Below are 19935 nucleotides of genomic sequence, written 5' to 3' on the forward strand. Positions count from 1 at the left end.
TTACCTTGTGACAATGTCGAGGTAATGACTTCAGCAGTCTTAAAAGAGCTCATATTTCAGAGTTAAAGATACCTGGGTGAATTGGTTGGGGGTTTTTTTTTGTTGTTGTTGTTGGGTTTTTTGTTTGGGTTTTTTTGGGTTTGTTTTTTTTTTTGGGGGGGGGTTGGCTTGGGTTGTGGGTTTTTTGCTGGGAGTGTTGCTAATTGCAAAAATAAAAGTTCAGAGTGAACTGGCATTGTTATCTTGACTGTACCCATGATATTGGTGTTGTACAGTTTGCTGATAGCCTTATAACAAATCTGTATGAAAGCACAAGACAATCATTGCTAAATATCCGATAATACTAAATTTGCTGTCGAATATTTTTGAGATTCCTCTCCTATAGAATGTACATTATGTCCAGAATCTGCCATAGAACTGGTGTGATAATGATGGGCCTTGTGGATCTTGTACATTTATTGTGTGGAGTAAATTGTGCAGCACATTCTGATGCTTGTGGAAATTGCTGTGGAGAGCCCGTGTCTGTTACCTTCTCTCTGGGCCCAGGTGGAGGACGCTGCGGTGCTGTTGGAGCAGGCCCAAGCAATGTCTACACCTAACTTTTCAAAGGAAAGGAAAACTATTCCCTCTCTAACTTGTTTCTAACATAGCTGAAAATACTTCTTTGTCTTGTGTCCATACTAACTAATGTCCTGTATTATAACTGCTAATTCATAAATATTATATTGTCTCTTAAGAAGTTAATGTGAAGCTTTTAGCAATTATGTAAATGAGCAACTGAGTGGTAATTCTGGAATATGTCTGTTGGATTTACATAGTGTAGCACAAACCACTCTCCCATTTACAGAATATTTTAATACTGTAGGAATTATTCAAGGTTTGTATAGAAAAGCGGCTTTCAAGGGAGCTTTAAAATTACCTGTAGATATTAAAAAAAAAACAACCAACAAAACAACAACCAAAACCCCCAAAAACCTAAACAGAAGATTTCTGTTAGTAAAAGTTGTTTTCTGTTCCTTCTCTTTATGGTCTCCAGAAGGAGCTGAGCTGGGGGTTCTTTCTTGTAACAGCGGTCGCTTGCTTGGTCCGGGAGCCCTCTCTCTGCAGGTGCGTTCAGTCGCGGCATGCTGTGCCTTCGGGGGAGCAGCGGCTTTCTCGCTGTCAGCTGCAGGTACTGCGGGGCCCTGTGTGAGCACAGATGGATGCGGCAGAGGCAGAGAGGCTCACAGCAGCTTCAGCCATTGTATAGCGGGGTTGGGAGGCAGCTGCGCACAGGTCACCGCATCGGGCCGCCGCAGCAGGGCTGACGCTGCCCCTCCGAGCCACTTGAAAGGCGCGCTGACAGTCCGAGCTGAGAGGGGCGGGGAAGGCGGTGCCGCTCCCTTCCGGCTCCCCTCCGGCCTTTCCCCGCCCCGTGACGGCACCACCGGGGGCGGGCCCAGCGCCGCTTCCTGGGGCGGCGGGGCGGGCCCGCGGCACGGCCCGGGGCTGGCGGGCCGGCCATGGGGGGCGCCGGGCCGGGGTGGGGGCCCGCGGGCCTGTGGGTGACGCTGGCGCTGGCCTGGAGCGCGGCAGTGGCTCTGGCCGCGGAGGAGCCGGCCGAGCCGTGCGGAGCGGACGGGTGGGCGCAGGACGCCGTCCCGCCGGGCGCGGCCTTCGTCGCCGCCGCGTCGTACCGGGGGCCCGGCAACGACGACACGCGGAGCAACAAGGAGCTGCCCATCCTGCTGTGGTGGAGCGGGAGCCTCTTCCCGCACTTCCCCGGCGACACGGAGCGCATCGACTGCCCCCGCGGCTCCTGCCTCGTCACCCGGAGCCGGCGGGTGGCCCGGCACCGCCGCACTAAGGCGCTCATCTTCTACGGCACCGACTTCAGGGCGTACGAGGCGCCGCTGCCCCGTCTCCCCCACCAGACCTGGGCGCTCTTCCACGAGGAGTCCCCCATGAACAACTACGTGCTCTCGCACTCGCCCGGCATCCGGCTCTTCAACTACACGGCCACCTTCCGCCGGGAGTCCGACTACCCGCTCACGCTGCAGTGGCTGCCCGGCACCGCGTACCTGCGGGCCCCGGCCGTGTCCCTGGCCGAGAAGGACGCGTGGCGGCGGAAGGGCTACGGCCCCGTGTTGTACATGCAGTCGCACTGCGATGTGCCTTCGGACCGGGACCGCTACGTGCGGGAGCTCATGAAGTACATCCAGGTAGGTGGGCTGAGTGCACGGGGAAGCTGTGGCGTGGGGCTGCTCCCCCCTACCGCCTCGTTTTAATGGGGTTTGTTTGTCCTTGTTTTTAGCCAAGACGCGAATCATAACGGGATGCATGCTGACTACAAGCTGGACAGAAAAACTAGTTGTATTCCTTCCCAAAGCGTGATCTAGACTACACCGCAGGCCATTAGGTAGGCCTGATGCAGATGTTAGATGTGGAGTTGGCCGCACTCGGGATCAGTCGCAAGCTGGGCAAAGCCTGAATAAGTTCGGTCTTGTGGATCAAGTGCTAGAAGTTGCTGAAATCTCTGGATTTTGAAGTTAGCCTACAAGAAGGCTGTCCCTTTACAAGCCTCGCTCCCGTTTGAAAGTACAGGACTGAAGTTATAAGGCAGGTTGCTCTGTTGTGAGAATCTGCTCCTTACATGTGTTGTGGTAGGACCATATTGTTTCTATGATGGCTTGTACTGCTATGGTACAGCTGATGGTGAGTAGCTTCATAAAGTAAAATAATGGTTTTTCCAAGCAGGAAAAACTGCATTTTTTCTCTTAAAAATTGTGAAGGATATTAGATTGATTTAAAAAAAAAAAAAAGTTGTTTTTAGACTTTGCCAGAGACTTTTTTTTCTAGTGGTTTCTGTTGTTTCTATTGGTCATGATTAAGTTACTGTGTAAGGTCATCATGTACTGAGTAGTGAAGCAAAGGCAAAATAATTTCTTAAAAATTACTGTCTTCTCAAAGTATGGTGCAGGTTCCAGCTCAAGCATGTTGTCTTGTATTTTTAGACAGTATTCTCTTAGCTCCCTGTATCAGTTTTTCTCAGTCTAACAAATGGAAAAATTCTGTCAGCTTGCTGAGACTGGCTGGAACTCTGTATAATAACTGTTTGGAAGAGCACTATGTCTCTTAAGTAGAAAGAGAATCTTTAAATTGACATAGAGTCAAATGCTGTTCTTTTCTTGTCAGTTTCTGATTTGTCCAGAAATAAATTTTTGGGTGGCATCTGCGTGCTCCCCTCGCCCCTCAGTCTGTAGTGTGGCTAATGTTGCTTTTGGAACTCAGCACTTGGTTTTCTCTAAAGCTTGTAGAACTTGGACTCTAGGAATAATCTCAAGAGGAAGACCTTGGAGTGAAAATGAAGCTAAATTAACATAGCTACGAACTGATCCAAGTTAGGAATTTTACAAGAACTACAAGGTCTGAAAACAAGTTCCAGGGGAACAAATCACTTTGTAAAGATGCTGTTTGTTATTTTAGGTTGACTCCTATGGTAAATGCCTGCATAACCGTGAGCTCCCCAGTGAGCGACTGAGAGACACTTCTACAGCCACTACAGAAGATTCTGAATTTATGACTTTTATTGCCAGGTACAAGTTCCATCTGGCATTGGAGAATGCCATATGTGATGACTACATGACAGAGAAGCTGTGGCGTCCCATGCACTTGGGTGCTGTCCCAGTGTATCGAGGCTCCCCAGCGGTGCGGGACTGGATGCCAAACAACCTCTCCATCATTCTTATAGATGATTTTGACACCCCCCAAGAGCTGGCAAAGTATCTGGATTTCCTGGACAAGAATGGAGAGGAATATTTGAAGTATCTAGAGTATAAAAATGCTGGTGGAATCAAAAACCAGTTCTTGCTAGAGAGCTTGGAGAAGCGGGAGTGGGGTGTGAATGACATGACTCTCCCCAATTACCTGAATGGCTTCGAGTGTTTCATCTGTGACAAGGAGAACACCCGGGTCAAAGAGGAGCAGGAACACAAGAAATCTCATGGAAAAATTCCAGCTCCCAGACCTCATATAGCTCAGTTCAAGCACATGGGATGTCCTATGCCAACCCCCGGGTTTGGAAGTGTTGAAGACCTCTCTGGTGGAGACAGGTAACGTGCCAATATTATGCTTTTTGAAGGGAGAAAAAGCTTCAAGTAACAAGAGCTGTAACTTTAATAACTCTTTGTACTTAAAGGAGCTCTTGTTACTTCTCCAGTTACATTTTGTATTACGTCTTGTGGGTGGTGTAGGGGGTCCTGCTAATACTGTGTAATGCTGAGGCTGAGCAAGAGGCTTGGACAGCAGTGCTAGCAGTTAAAGTCGAGTGTGACACTCAGGATATTCTGTTAAAATGCTCTGTTACCTCAGGCAGTGGGGTTATCCTTTGTCTATCTTAGCCTCTTTGCTTGAGAGAGGGATGTTTTTCAGTACAGTGATGGTAAAGCACTTGGCAGCCCTCAGGCAAAAGCAGCTGTGTAACTCCTTACAAAGTACTGCGTTACAACCGGGTTGCCAATGTTCACTGCAGGCCTGGTTGACTCCTGTCGACTTCAGAGCAGAAATTAGGCTCACCCAGAATACAAGACTTAATCCTGTGTTGTGCAACAAAACTCTGGCTGTGTTCAAGGATGCCACTTATTTAGGAGAGGACTGTGCAGGAGAGAAAACAGATTGAGAAGCTTCTTGTCCCTTGTTTTCTGTTGGTTGACTGATTTACTGGAGCTTTTCTCAGGCTCGGCAGCAAAATGGCTTTTTTCTTTGTAGTGTGCTGTGCATCACCCTACTCTGGAGAGTTCATAGGAGGTCCAGCTCCATAGGTTTTCTGTTTGAGCATCAGGTGGCAGTAGAGTAGTACCTGTGGAGGCACACACAGAGTTGCTGCCGGTGCCATGTGCAGACCCAGGTGCTTCCATCATTCTTCACAGAGGTCATCAGCAGGGAGTTTTGAACAGCTGGTCCATAATTCAAGCTACAGTTTCATCCCAGGGAAGTTTCCGTGTCTCACTGTTACTCTCCTCATCTGTAGGCATGAGATGTGTCTGGAAAAATTGTTCAGGGGAAGCTTTTACATTCGCTGCTATTTACTTTATAAAGATATGTGTGCATAGTTCCCAAGGCGTGATCGTGGGCATCTCCTGTTAAATACAGTAGTTTCTATCTGATAAGCATCTAAGCTTTACCCATTTTTATTTGCAAAATGGAACATGACTACTTATAATTCTAACTGGTGTAATAATAGCATAAAATTGCCATCAAAACATTAGCTAAGCATACCCATATTTTTGTCTGAGTTTGACAGTAATGTTATTTAACAGTGTGATCAATTTAGATGAATGCCTACTGAGCCAGTCTGTGGAGTGTTTTGTTAGTTTAGAAAAACATTATTGTGAAAAAATGACACAGATCTAGTGGGGATACAAGTGCTAGACTATATGCAACATGCAGGGTCTGACTATAAACACATTGTGACTTGTGATTCTGGAGCCTTCTGAACTCAGAGGACAACAAAGGAGTTTATGTTAGAGCATATGCCCAGTTACAGTAAGGTTACATTACACATTTGCATGCTCTGTAACCTTTATTCCCAGATGTAATTTGTTTTTAGGGTTGATAAATATGCTGAATTCTCAGAATGCTGCTGCAATCAGAATCTCTCTTTGTGTAGGTGTATGTAGCTGGAGCACTATTACACCTTTAGCTGTATATGTGGGGATGTGGTTTCTCAATCCTTATGCTTACAGCTTCACTTGTATTTGGACTGCTGGGTTTCACTCCCAAGTAAGCTTAAGGAAGAAAGCTGTAGAACAGGCAGTTGTATGTGTCAGGTTGTGGTCAGTCACTACAATCTACTCTCAAAATAATATAAGTACTCTGTGATAAATTTTATTATAATAGAAGTTTTTATTCTCTGCAATTAGTAATTTAGTCTCTGTGGTTAACACGATAGTGATAGTATATACTGATACTTCTAGAATGTGGTAAAGCTAAAAGTGAACTTATATTTGCTACAGTGAATTTTCAAAGCAAGTTTCTTTAAATGACTTAGAGCACAGTGGCACACTAACAACATTCTTTGTTATGACCATCTCTGGGCCTGTTTTCATATTAAGGGAAAGAAAAACATGGTTTCAGTGCTATTACAGCTGCAGACTAATTTGGGGCTTTTAATTATTTGTGATGATGTCTCTTTTTTTGTTTCAGTTGGAAAGAAATGTGGCTGCAGGATTATTGGCAAAGCCTTGATCAGGGTGAGGCCCTCACTGCTATGATTCATCACAATGAGTCTCATCAGGGAAGATTTTGGGACTACATGCATGAGATTTTTCTGAAGAGGACAAGGCAACACTGACCCATCTTTGTAAGAGCTTGATTTGAAAATTGCATTGAAAGTTGAGACTGTGAATTCTTACTCACTTCAAATGTTTGCCTTGAAAAAACAAAACCAAAAAAACTCTCACAGAGACAATTTTTTCTGGTGCATGAAGTGAGTAAGTTTCTGTTATGATTGGATTTCAGCAGTGGAAACATTAGTAACTACTTTGGTTTGAGTTTCAGCTCTGTGGTGTGAAGCCACTCCTGGCTTGCAGGTGTCAACATGTGGGGCAAAAGAGGAATTTACTCTCCTTTTGCATTTGCTGTACGTATATTGTGTCTTACATGACTTCAGGCTCTTGCTCAAGTGCCCTAAGATATTTCAGGGATTTTTTTAAGTCTTCAGAATATTAGTTGTTTTTTTAAGTATTTTATCAATCACATATTCTCTTCATTAAGATGTACTTTTAGTTGCTATTAACAAATGGCTTTTCCAGTGAAGGAATTACAAAAGACACATCTGTGAAGAGCAATCGTGCCTTATGAAATTGCTGCAATAAAGTCTCTTCTCCCCAAGTAACATGCCTCAGATACTGCTCCTTTTCAAGCTAACTGAATAACTATGGGGAGGGATAGTCACTTAACTCTCAGCCTAATTTTCCTCTTTTGATGACTTAGCAGGTCATATGTACAATGGGATGGGAGAACAAATTATTTAAGCTGCAACTTTCAACCAAGTATTTCACACCAGAAAGTGTATTACCTGGTATTGTGTAGAACAAAATAAAATTCTATACTCTGGTTCTTTTAAGTTTCCATCAAATCTGAAATCTGTAATCTCAATTTACTGTTATCTCCTTAATGCTAGCAATTCAGAGGCCTTGGATTTTTTCCTTTTGAGTATGTGCAACTTTCTGCAAAAACAAATACATTTTCTCAATGGTGCCTTTGCAGTGGTCTCTGCAGTTTGGATACAAGTCTTGAAGTCTTTGTATGCTGAAATGGGTGATCAGAGCCAGGTGCACTGAGGTGGTTTTGTATCTCTGCCGACCTTAACACATTGTGATCCTGGTCTGTGACCAGAGTTCCTGAGTGACAACTTGTGGACTGATCTTCTTGCTGCATAGCCTGTATTGCTTACAGGTATAAATTCCACTGTTCCCTGCCATAGTGAGTATCTTTCTGAAATAATTGATCTTGCAGTGGAGGGAAACTAATTAATTCAGGGTCAAAGGTTTAAATGCATAGGCAAATATGGCCACACTCTAGTGATGTCTCTGATGGTATAATGCTATTTTCTTTTTTCGTTTCCCCTTCTTCAGAAGTTAACTACTGACTAAAGAGCCAGAGTTTATCTGTGCTTAAGACAGTTTGGTGGTAATGAAAATCTACAGTCTGTTGTGTAAATTGATGTTGTAAGACAGTTTTTGCAATTGCTATGGGAAGTTTGATGTCTGTCAGTAAAAGTTAGGAACAGCAGTGACTCTACATTCTCTTCCGAATTGCATCACTGTCTATTGCTTAGTGCTGTGTGCTTCACTTAATATCTTTTTCTTTCCACTCAAATTCCCCTTTATAATGTTATAGATATGGGATTACAGGTATAATACCAGTATAAGTGATGATCATCTCCATGTTTGCCTCTCAGGTGAAATAACAATATTGCCATGTTAAAAATCAGGGTATCTTGACAGCAAAGACTTCAGACCCATGACTATCACTGGATTTTTATAAATGTAGAAAATGCATACAGTGTACATTGTTCTCACCTAATTGTTTTTAGGAGAAGAATGGGTTTTTATCTCCTCTAGTAACAGTAACAAGTGATTCTTCAGCTAAAATGTATTTATCAGTATTTTAAGTTCCTTTTTTTTCAGTTATTCAGGAGACATGAATATCTAAGAGAATAATCATTAAACTGGATGACTCAAATCAGATTAAAAATTACAGATGTGTATTCAGGATTGAAGAGGCCACTTGCTGGAGAAGTAAATTAAGATAAAACAAATTAAGGCTGCTTTAGTTCCGAATATTGACTTCTGCTAATCAAGTTAATGATACTTAGGTAAATTGTTTGAATTAATGCCTTCAGTTGCATCACTTCATGTTTCTGTATAGAAAATAATTCGGTCTTCTTTAACTGCATTCTCTTAATTAGCTATATCGCAAAACACTTTCTTATTCAAATGTTTGGTGGACTAGCCAGGAGAAATGGCGATCTTGCTTTTTGTACTAAACATAAAAAATAAGAACCAGGTACTAGCACATGCTACTTTTACTCTTTTATCCTGTCATTTAAGTAGATTTTTCAGAAGTGTAGCATTTATAGTAATTTCCAGGTCTATAATATAATGTATCTACTGTTGCCAAAATTAGACATGCTACATTTAAGGCACTGTCCTTACATGAGTAACAGGAGGAAGTACCAGTATAAGTATGTGCATCAGCACCTGCTTAGTCCTTGCTGAGTGATGTCCAAAGCCCCATTTTGTCTTCCTGCTCAGAAACATGAGCGTGTTTCTCACCTAACAGTAGCATTGAAGATATGGTGATGCAAGCTGAATAGTAGCTAGGAAAGTAGGTAAAAACTTCTTCCTTGGGGCCCTGATTTGTTCATTAGCCATTTCACAACCAAGTATTCCTTCACCACTATATACTTCATGTACTCAGTGTATTACAATCAACAGCCAACAAGGTTATTTTGTTCGTCCTGCAGGCTTTCTTTGTTACTTTGCTCTGTGTCTGTACTACAGAAGGCTGTTGCTTTGAGCTTGATGACTGTTGCCAAGCAGGAGTATTTTTGATTGCCATCTATCTTCTTAAAGTGTGTATGGAAAGAGTACAGATCTGAAAGTAACTTGATTACAGATATTCTGTGGGTTTTGTCTGGTTTTCAAAGTACAGCTTCCAGTTTGTAGTTGAGTCACAAGTCACTTGATAGCTTTCTTTTCTGAGTGTTTAGTGTCTTCCTAGGTATAACTGTTTTTTACAGTCTTAGAGGTGGTGAACTTCTCAAAAGGTTATGAGTATTAGCTACCACTCTTAGCTGTGAAGCTCACCCAAGCCTTGTTTCTTTTGTATCTGCAGTGTATTTTTTATTCAGTGCATGGTTTGAATACTTTGTGTAGCTGCCAGGCAAACTCTGCAGGGACAGGAGAGGTGGGAATCCTGCCCAGCTGGATAAAGAGTTGTGGTTGCAGTTGTGTTCAGTGCTGCTGACCGACCTTCACAGCATCTACTGCTCTGCACAGCAAGGACTACAAAATGTTGAGTAAACATTTTGCCATGGCTTTGCTTTCATTCTCTCCTGTTATTTGGAGGAGACAGGAGGAGAAGCTGGGTCTCATACCTTTGAAGAGTTTGCAGTTAATTTACTTAATAATGCATTTGAAAGGATTGCTATCTAGTGCCAACGTGTACTGCCAGTCGTGGCCAGAGTGAATTCAATTTACCCTCCTAGTTGTCTGTCTGCTAATGCAAGCATGTGAATGCAGACAAGGAGGAAGGTCACTACAGCATTATTATTTTGAGAAAAGTTTCCTGATTTCTGTTCTTGGCTAACTGAATTTCTCACTGCTTTAAATCCAGACCAGCAAGATGGTGGTTGAATGTCATCACTCATATTTTGACTACTGGAAGGCTACGTGATACTCAGACTGAACATGATAGATTCAACAGTGCAGGTTCAACAATTCAACAGTTCTTACAGTGCAGGCCCATATTCATAAAAACTGATACTAATAAGGAATTTATCAAAGATAGCAAATATTGAAGATATTTACCCGTGTAAACGCTTTGGCAGGATCCTGCAGACTAGGGTGAGTGGCTTCACTGCTTGTCATGCATTGTGCCTGTTTACTGTGTGACTAGAGGGAGGCTTTCAAGGCTGTCAGGATAGCTTTATCCACTAGCATTACTGTTCTAAAAATAAATATCTCCTCATTACTGCTCACATGCAACACCAGTAGATTCTATTGATGCTGTGTCTCAGAATTGACTTGACAAGCTAGAATAAATGCATGCCCTCTGAGAGGTGAGAGACAAGAAACAAATAACTGACTGAAGGTTAAAAATCTAGCAGTCCAAGGCATTGCGTTGATTGGGCAAGCCACAGTTCTCATTCTTCTGCCAAAACTCTGATACCACATGTTGCCTATTTTTTCAGTTAGAAGTTGATTATTTAATTTACTGAACTAGTAGTAGTCTGCATTTTCTGTCCTTTAGCAAGGACTGCAATTTGTAGGAAGCATATAACCTCACTGAAGAATATTGATTTGATAGCTAACATTATGATTTCTAGAACTCAAGAAGTTCAGAGTTGCCTTTGAGTTCAGAAAGAGTTGCCTTTTCTTATTTCAGTCACTGTAGTAATTTTCAAACTGAAAGATCTCTGGGTCCTCTCTAATGGTAAGTAGAATGAGATCCAAGCAGCAGTGGATGTATATGTTTAGAGGGAAAGGAGAATGAGCTGCTTTCTCTGGAAATGGTCTGCAAAGTGCAGCAGCCGCTGGAGAATCAGCAGAAATGCTCCTCTTGCATTTTGACTGAGGGTAGCTTTAAGTGATGTGGAAGAACAACTTCCAAAGGACTGGGAACAGGATAAATTGAATTGAAACTCAGCCATCAGGGACATCAGAGTTTTAGCAGGCATTGCTGTGTTAGACAAGTAGCCATCTGCCTCGCTTACTGTCCTGCCATACACACTCCTCAGCCATAGTCCCAAGAGAGCCACTCCCTTAATCATTAGTTGTCATCTATTTGGCTGTATTTAATTAAAGTTATTGATGGATCTCCAGGCACCTTCTGGGAAGTTGTATTAATTGGAAACATACAGGGTGCCAGGTTCCTTCATTCTGCCCAGAGACCAGAGACCTCTACTGACAGGCTGACATTAATCAGAGATAAAATCCTTTTAGTGATACGACCAACTGAGCCAAAGCCTGCATCAGGCTTTAACAAACTGTACTTCTCTTTATGGTCCATTGTCTCAGAGCTGCCAGGGAGAGATATATGGCCCTGCAGAGGGATTAGGAAGGATAGAGAGGAGTGGAGCTACAGGATTTGTTCCAGAACTCTGACACCACTAGCATCTTCGTTTGTGTGCTGTTAAATACATTTTTACTGCAGAAAATACCCATTTGATGTGCAAGTGTCTCAGCTAGAGATGGTACTGGGGATCTTGGAACGGATCAGAGCAGATGATAATACTTTGTGGCATCTTTGAGCAAATAAGGAGGCACAGGTAATTTGCAGTGGAAATGGACTGAATTTCCTAGATCCTGGGGATTAGGGATGGCAGCTTTTCAGGTTGACAGGAAAATGCAGGGCAGCTGATCTGATTGAGATAGCGCAGGATAAGCGTTTTTGTGGGAGTTGGGATGGGGTGTGACACATCTAGTTGTGAGTGCATGTGAATATATTGTGCTAATACTTTCCAAACACAATAGCTCAGCAGGCAGGAGTTAAGTCTGAACCGCCTGGAATCTCAGCAAACTGGTTACTTTCACTGCTAAAGTTAAAGTGGAAGTGCTTTAAATTTTAAGGCATCTCTAATTAAATTGGTTTAAGGAGGTCAGGGTGAGACAGATGAGAATAAAGTGTGGTTGGTGAGGGCATTATGAACTGGTATGGTGCATTCAGGGTACATTTGTGTGAATATAGTGGAATTTATCTGAAAGCTGGATCCAGGCAGTCAAAAAGACATGGATATCAACTCTATTCTTTTTTGCCAATACAGCGGATTTCTTAGCCTCATACCCTAACTGATTTTTAGGTAGTATCTGGACATTTTACATAACTACACCAGAAAGTGAAGAATACATGGTGTAATTTCTCATCTCCTAAAGAGGTATTTAAGATAGCAGTCTCATTTTAAAGGGTGTATTTTATCACAGCATTGTTTTTAATTGTGGCATAGCGTTTACTGTAGCATCATATGTGGCCCTTATTCAGTTGTGATATATATTCTTTTCAAATCTAGTATTAATAGTTTAAGGTCTGTGTTTTATTTTGGTTTTGACCAGCTGAAATGCAAGCTAGGATTCAGCTTTAAATGTGTCAATACAAGAAAAAAAAATGTTGTAAAAGCTAATTAGCAAAAGTTTTACATGGTTTCTATAGTTATACATTCAGGATTCACAGTAAAACATCTCTGGGGTTCACTGTTGAGGGAATTTAGTTTCTGACTGTCCCTATAAAGTCATCACTTCTATCCCATCCATTAGTGACTTGGTGCTATCAGCTATACAAAATATAGGCTGTAGAGGCATTTGGCTATTCAATAACACAGCCTTTTTGTAGTTCTACATTCTTCCTTAAACTTAATGTGTAATATAAAAAAATAATGTTTAATAATAAAACTGTGTCCTGCTTCAAACATCTCTGCATGGTGTGTGCAGACACCATCATGTACCGTATTCTGTCTGCTTGGGAATCTCTTATGCTGAGGCTCCAATATGGGACTGATGCCAAAAAATTAGTTCTAATGCAGACAGCAGTAAGTTACAGGAAGCTATTATAATTCTCCTTGTGTAGTTTGCCTTTCTCTTTCTCAGCCTCCCCTCCTACCCCACCTCATTTTTCTTGGAATTACTTAAATGAGAGATCAGCTTTTGAAGGTGAAAGGACTTGAAGGTGCTGCCACCATTAGCTAATGTAATTTGGGAAAAGGGACGCCGATTTACAGGGAGTGCAGTTCAGCTTTTCTTATATCACAGTACTTTTGTCTTTCCTTGTTACTGTTTCTTGCCCATCTAGTTAGACATTGCAGGAGGCAAATGCAGCAGGGGAAGGTGGGTAGCTAGCAGTAAGGCAGGAAGGGTAGCTAGAAGAGGCAAAACCAAGAATAGCTGAACTTTACATGAATGGGAATACTGAAATGTATTTCATGTCCCTGTCTGGGATTTTCAAAGTCTCCATTGCTCAGAGTTGTACAGTGCAAGCTCTCTGGCCTAATTTGAAGGTGTCAGCCTGTTTCTTCTCTACTGGTAGTCAAGCTCAAAGGATAGCTTATTTCCTGTTTTTTCAGAAAAAAATGGTAATACAGAAACATTCTGCTTACCAAAATGTTTCAGAATTGCCAGTAAGTGTTTGAATTTGGACCTTAAGAGATGAAAATGCATTACCAGAAGAGAGCTAAAAAAAATAATTTGCTTACTTGAACATGTCTCATACTCTTTAATTTGGACTCTTAAGTATATACTATTTTGCAAGTAACACAAAAATAATTATAGAATTGGATATACCAGGATTTATTGTCAGCAGATGCAGTAAATTCTAGTGACCATCTTGAGAATAATGTGGTATAGGTCTGGTGATGTTTAGCTCAAGTTAACGGAATTTCCAAAGTCTCTAACTTCCTTGACTAGGCAAAGGGGTGTGCTTTGGGCTTTATGTCTAGGAGGTTGAATATATTTTAATCCAAATCAGTGTCCTGTGGAAAAAAAATGCAAAGAAAAGCATTTTTGATGTAGTCTTGTGTATATGGTCAGAGGACTCCAGCTGTTCCTGATACGGTGGTAAAATGGCATATTCAGGAACTGCTCAAGACAAGGATCTGAGTGCTTTGTGTCCCCAGTGTTCAGCATCTACCTCCTCAGTTTTGTGCATCTACCTTGTCCCTCCTGCTGTGCAGAGACCTGTTTGTATCCCAGCCCTTGGAATGTTCCTGTGCCTTCTGTATTGCCTGCCTTTTTCAGCTGGGGACAGAAGCCCTCCAGAACCTGCCAGATCAGTTGGGGACTTCCAGGACCTGGGGAAGAAACTTCTGGGAACAGGAGTTTTTTCCACCAGAGTATGAGGCTGTGGGAACGATGCTACCATTTTGGAAGCAGCAGTTTCAGTATCTTCTTGGAAGGAACAGTGGGAACAGTGCAGGGGAGATCCAGCTGTATTGTAACGGAGAGAAATGAGGGGCTGGGAGCTGAGTGGTGAGAGTTTGGAGCACCAAGAAGAGTTTCCATGCAGTTGCAGAAGAAATTGAGAAGAGACAGGTGAGAGGGACCTCAGCCATGTCTATAGTATCTGAGGGGAGAGTGTCAAAGGGATGGAGGGATCCACGCTCTTCTCTCTAGTGCTGTGCACCAGGACAAGAGGCGACGGGCAGAAACTGATGCACAGGAAGTTCCATCTGAACATGAATAACAACTTTACTGTGCAGGTGACCGAGCACTGGAACAGCCCAGAGAGGCTGTGGAGTCTCCCTCGTTGGAGATACTCTGTAAGTGTCTGGATGCAATCCCGTGCAATGTGCTCTGGGACCCTGCTTGAGCACAGATCACCTACTGTGATCCTTTCCAGCCTCGCCCATTCTGTGATTCCCTTAATTCCGTCTGAATTACTTGAGACAATCATGATTTCTCCTGCTCCGGCTGAGAGTGTTTGTTACTTCCTTTATTATTTCTGCCGCAGAAGGAGTTATTGGTAGGAGATTGTGGGGACAGTGTCGCACTGGTTCCGCCCAGTGCGGAAGCTGAGGGGAGTTACTCCATTTCCATGGCCTATCCTCGGCCTGACGGGCAGGATGGGGCGGGCCAGGCTTCCCGCGCCCGGCACCGCCCTCAGGGCGCCCGCGCGCGGACATGGCGGCGCCGGCCTACCCCGGCTGGGTGACGCGCTGGGTGTCGGGGCAGTGGCGGAACAAGAAGCGGCCCCCGACGCTCCGCCCGCCACGGACACTGGCGCTGGCCGACAAGGTGGCGAACCGCCGGGAGCAGTCGACAGGTGAGCTGCCGGCGGCGGGGCGCTGAGCCGCCGCTGTGCCCCGGGAGGGGCCGTGCTGCTGGCTTGCGCTCCGCAGGGCAAGAGGGGAGGGGCTGGTCTGGGCCATGGAATTCCGCGTGGGTTCTGTGGGAAGGATCGCTTCCTCACGCTGCAACCCTGAGTTTGTGTCGTACGTGAGCCAGACACGTTAAAAATTCAGTCAGATGCTGAATGGCTGCAGCGCTTTGCTTTCTGTTAGCAACAACTTCTCCGCCCAAAGCAAAGCTGGGATCTTGAGTTATGCATTTTCTCACCTGCCTCTACCCCGTTTTAAACTTCTTTGGAGGTTGTTAGCGTGAAATCCCAAACACCTGAGATTTCTGGTTGTGTCTTTCCCTTCAGAGGCAACGTGCATTACGGAGATGTCAGTCATGATGGCCTGCTGGAAACGGAATGACTTCAACGATGCGCCTTGTGCCGAGGAGATCAGGACGTTCTATGACTGCGTGGCCAAGGCAGAAGTAATTAAGGCCTCTTTTATGTTCTTAAAGGCTAGTAGTAGGAAAGGAGGAAGCCTCCAGTCATTTTTTGTATGCCAGTAAGAATAATGTTCTCTGAAGGATTTGATTGTCACCCATTTGAGCAACTTAAGAGCAATGAAACTGGTGAAGGATCGAGAGGCTCCTACAAGGACGGGCTGAGGTAGCTGGGGTTGTTTAGTCTGGAGAGAGGCTCAAGGGAGACCTTATTGCTCTTTACAGTTACCAGGTATGGGTTGATCTCTTGTCCCAGGCAACTGGTGATGTGACAAGAGGACATAGCCTTGAGCTGTGCCAGGGGAGGCTCAGGATGGACATCAGGAAAAGCTTTTTCAGTGAAAGGGTGCTGAAGCATTGGAAGAGGCGGGCCTGGGAGGTGGTGGAGTCACCATCCCTGGTGGCATTCAGGAAATGACTGGATGTATCAGTTAGTGCCATGGTCTAGTTGGCAAGGTGGCCATAGGTCAAAAGGTTGGACTCAATGATCTTGGAGGTCTTTTCCAACCTGTTTCTGACTTTTAAAGGCCAGACATTTTTGAAAAATAAATTTCATACTGCTTGAAAATTAGGGGTGTCTCTGATTATATATTATATATTGATATACTATAATAATACTATATGATAAGCTTGAAATAAAATAATTTTCAAAATAGACTATAGGTAAGTATATGTACTAAACTTGTCCTTAAACTGGTTTCAGGTTTCCATTTTCTTTCAGTAACAGTGTCATCATTTAAATAGTTAGTTTTTGTTGCTGTTTGACAGCATAAGTGAAAAATTATCCACAATTTCTTTGGTAGATGACAAAGAATCAAACAAAGATGAAAAAATAACAGAAAGTAAAAAGAAAAAAATCTGGGTTGTTACCAGAAGTTTATATCATTGTATCATAACTAAGAATATGGAAGGATATAATCTTCACAAGATCACAGTCATTAATTGCATCATTTCAAGGTCATCACTTGTAATTATTGAGCCAAGTGCTATGGTAAGTATTCTTTAAAGAAACAGCATTTTTTTGAAAGAAACGTCCCTGTACAATTAGTAGTAGTCTCTGGGAATGAGCATCAGCTTTGCAAATAAACAGCAGTAAATATTTTGAGGAATTTTTTTCTCTTTCAGAAAGAGCGCAAGAATCAAAATGAGGACACCCTGTCATCCAGGGGAAATTTGCCTTCAAGCAAAGTGAACAAGCTCCTGAAGAGGTTTCCTCAGATCACACGTTATGTATAATGTACTTTATGAAAGAGACTGTGGACAAGCAATTAAAGTTGGGGTCTTGGTCAAAAAAAAGGAAAGTCAAGTTGAGTGATTTTTTGATGTCAAGTGGTGTGTGGGTCTTGACCCTGCTTTTGATTCCAGAGCAAAAACCACCCATCTTGAGTATCAGCTGATTTTGTTCATGAGGCTCTTGGGTCTTGTAGTGTTAGGATTTCTGCAGTGTGTTTTTCAGCTTGCCTACTCAGGTCCTCACTGTTAAATAAAACCTTCTAGGCATTCATGCAAGTGCATTTTGTAACAGGGCATGACTTCTTCATGTGCAAGCTTCTTGCCCAGCTCTGGAGCTACTATCAAAATGTGCTTGGGTTCAAACACTGAGCCAAGTTAGAATTAGTAATGATATGATATTAATGATAGTAGTAATTGATGGTATGATGGCTCATGCTCTTACATGGGTGTATACACAATCTGGTGCCTCTTGAAATTTTTAAAATTTCCACTGCTGTAAAAAAAAGGCTGTAAAATTTAGAAAAAATCTCCAGCAAAATACCTTGTTCATACATAATACAATGGTAAGTATTAAATATAACTTTAACATGGAAGTTTGTGATTTAGACCCTCTGATTTGCAGGTGGGACAGGTATGGTGCCACATAAGTTTGATTATTTTGTCTGTACTGTAATAAAGCAAGACTGGTGTTTGACTTGGGCAACTCATAATCTACAACAAAATGTTTCATTGCTTTTTGGTAAAAAAAACTAAAAGGGGGAGAAGAAGTTAAAGCATGGACTGATAATTGAAATAATGTAATTCATTTCTAGTTTTGATTGGGGGGGGGGGTAATGGGGAGGGGGAGTTTCCACTGCACTAGCACAAAACTACAGGCAGGTTCTTGGGAACAGTACCTCATTGGTGGGGAAAATGCAGTGTCTTGGAGAACTAATGTTACAACCATTTATATCAGTAATTCTTTGGGGCATGCAGAAGAAGCAGAATAAGAGGAAAGTCAGGCACACACAGACTGTGTGATTACCCATGGGTGGCTGTGGAGTTTGCTGGAGCTGAGTCCTCTGGAGCCCCAGGCTGATACCTGTTCATCACAAAAATTTTGATCAGGTGAAGGCTTTCAAGTTACTGAAGCAACATTTGCTTAGTGGTTTAATTACAGAGGCTCATTAGTGGATAATCCAGGGTAGCTTATTCTTTTGTTGCTATTATGACATAATTGGGTCTTTTAGAGGATTTGGGGTCAGTAAGAACACAGTATCCACATCTGAGTTTGGGAAAACACTTTGGTTCTGTGGCATTTTGCATTTTCTGTCCAGAAGACATTGTGAAAAAGAATGCTATTTGCTTTTCCTTCTTTTCTGAAGGATATAAGCTAGATTGGGAGTGAGGAACTGATTTACCTCTGTTGATGATGATTTTTCTTCATATTAAAAGTTGGAATAAAAGTGTTATGCATCTCTTAAGATAGCACTTGTGCTGAATGTACCAAATTCTAGTGTGTGTGAGGAACAGTCTTACATAAGAGGCTGTAACAGAGACACTTAATACCTTTTTCTATTTTTACTTTTGAAATTTTGCACTGCTCCCACTAATCTGAACAGCTATTTTTGTATTATACTGCTTCATGGTGAGCTTCACAAATTCAGTTGTTTGGGGTTCTGTCTAACTTTTTATATATCTACTATAAGCTTGGAATTACTATGCTAAGGTTTTCCAATCCTTTATTTATTGAGAGGAAGGAAGCAATGCTTTTCAGGCGCACCCAGGTTTTACAGTGCTACCTTTAAAAGTACTTGAGCAATTCTTTTGCTTCTTTTGTTATAGCCAAAACCACCCCAGTTACTGATTGTCCTTGGCAATTTCAGCTGCTGGACATTTTCCTGTATCTCACCATTAAGCTTATATTAGGTGTTTAAATGCATTCTGTGACATGCTTGTATTGAGGATCACTCCATTAATAGTTCATGTGTGTACCCACAGGGACCAGCACTGTTCTTTCTGAGTTGGGTTTGTACCATCCCATGATGCTGTTGCTGGGGGGTAAGGAAAACTGTTCTGGTGTGGAGCACACTGGTTAAGAACATTGCTGCAGAGACCTGTATGTGATTGCGTGGTGAGGAAAGAATTAAACAAAAGCTGACTAGCTGTTCTACCCTCCTAAGTCGGATTTACAGGATTTAAGCAGATCTGCTGGAATTCCTTGGTCTTATTCCTGTACCTTATAGCTTGACTGCTATACCAGCTCTGGGTGTGATTGCTGTTAACTACTCCTTTTAGGCTTTCACTGTGGATATAGCATTAATATTTCAGCTGGTCCTGATGAACAGTTGTCCTGCTAGTTCAGGAGAAATAGGTTGAATTCCAGAGAGCCAGGGACATTTTAGAAGATGGCATTTCTTGTTCAGAAGGGTCAATACAGGAAAATCTGGTAAAATCAAGACAGACTCTGTAGGGAATCACAGACTTCCTGTAATAGAACTATGCATACGTCTTGGTGAGAAGGTGACTACTGTTAAATAGCAGATTTAGATATTTACAACTACTTCAAATTTGCCCATACAAGAAAGTTCGGGATGTTTTACCTGTAGATACATTACTGATCTAAACTGCTGTAGTTATATTGGTATAATTCCGTTTTAGGTCTTCCTCTCCACCATGGAGAGTAGTCATGAGAAGCTTTTGAGATCCACCTGTCTCAAGAAACGTCATTACGTGTGTGAGAAAAACAAGGGGGCTCTTGGTAAGAAGGAAATAGTTCCAAAACTACCTGCCAGAGAGGAGACAACTGGAAAACCCTCTGTGTCTTCCTGGTTCATCATTCTTCCAGAAAGTGAATACAGGCTTGGACTTCTGTTGCTTTTGGTGTACTGGTCTGTTTCCTTTAAAATTACCTTATCTATTAAATTGCTTTATTTAGGAAAACTTTGCCTTGACAGGGAGGCAACTTAGAAGGTACCATGAGAAAAATCCAGTGCAGACTTCTGCTTGAGGTGTGAAACCCTGTTCGTCAGAGGCCTGAACAGGGAGTGTCTCACGGCATGGAGTTCTGAATGAGCACCAACAACCTCTAGTAAGGAGCTAGTTTTCTCTGAATGCTAATAGAATTTCTGTTCCTGTTTCCAGTATGTCCTTTCCTTGTGTGTTCAGTGGAATAAATGGTTCTAAATTCTAA

General features: G+C 42.6%; 2 protein-coding genes across 2 annotated transcripts; both read left to right on the plus strand.

Moving 5' to 3' along the window:
• Positions 1-1502: 1502 nt before the first annotated feature.
• FUT11 (fucosyltransferase 11) lies at positions 1503-6874 on the plus strand. The gene is made up of 3 exons (XM_036386197.2): positions 1503-2201; positions 3466-4091; positions 6184-6874. Exons 1-3 carry the CDS (start codon positions 1503-1505, stop codon positions 6329-6331), a joined length of 1473 nt encoding a protein of 490 aa, XP_036242090.1. The 3' UTR covers positions 6332-6874.
• A 7961-nt stretch (positions 6875-14835) lies between these two features.
• Positions 14836-19935, plus strand: CHCHD1 (coiled-coil-helix-coiled-coil-helix domain containing 1). The gene is made up of 3 exons (XM_036385550.2): positions 14836-15015; positions 15397-15515; positions 16656-19935. Exons 1-3 carry the CDS (start codon positions 14874-14876, stop codon positions 16764-16766), a joined length of 372 nt encoding a protein of 123 aa, XP_036241443.1. The 5' UTR covers positions 14836-14873; the 3' UTR covers positions 16767-19935.

The sequence above is a fragment of the Molothrus ater genome, chromosome 8, assembly GCF_012460135.2.
Source record: "Molothrus ater isolate BHLD 08-10-18 breed brown headed cowbird chromosome 8, BPBGC_Mater_1.1, whole genome shotgun sequence".
NCBI classification, from domain to species: Eukaryota; Metazoa; Chordata; class Aves; order Passeriformes; family Icteridae; genus Molothrus; species Molothrus ater.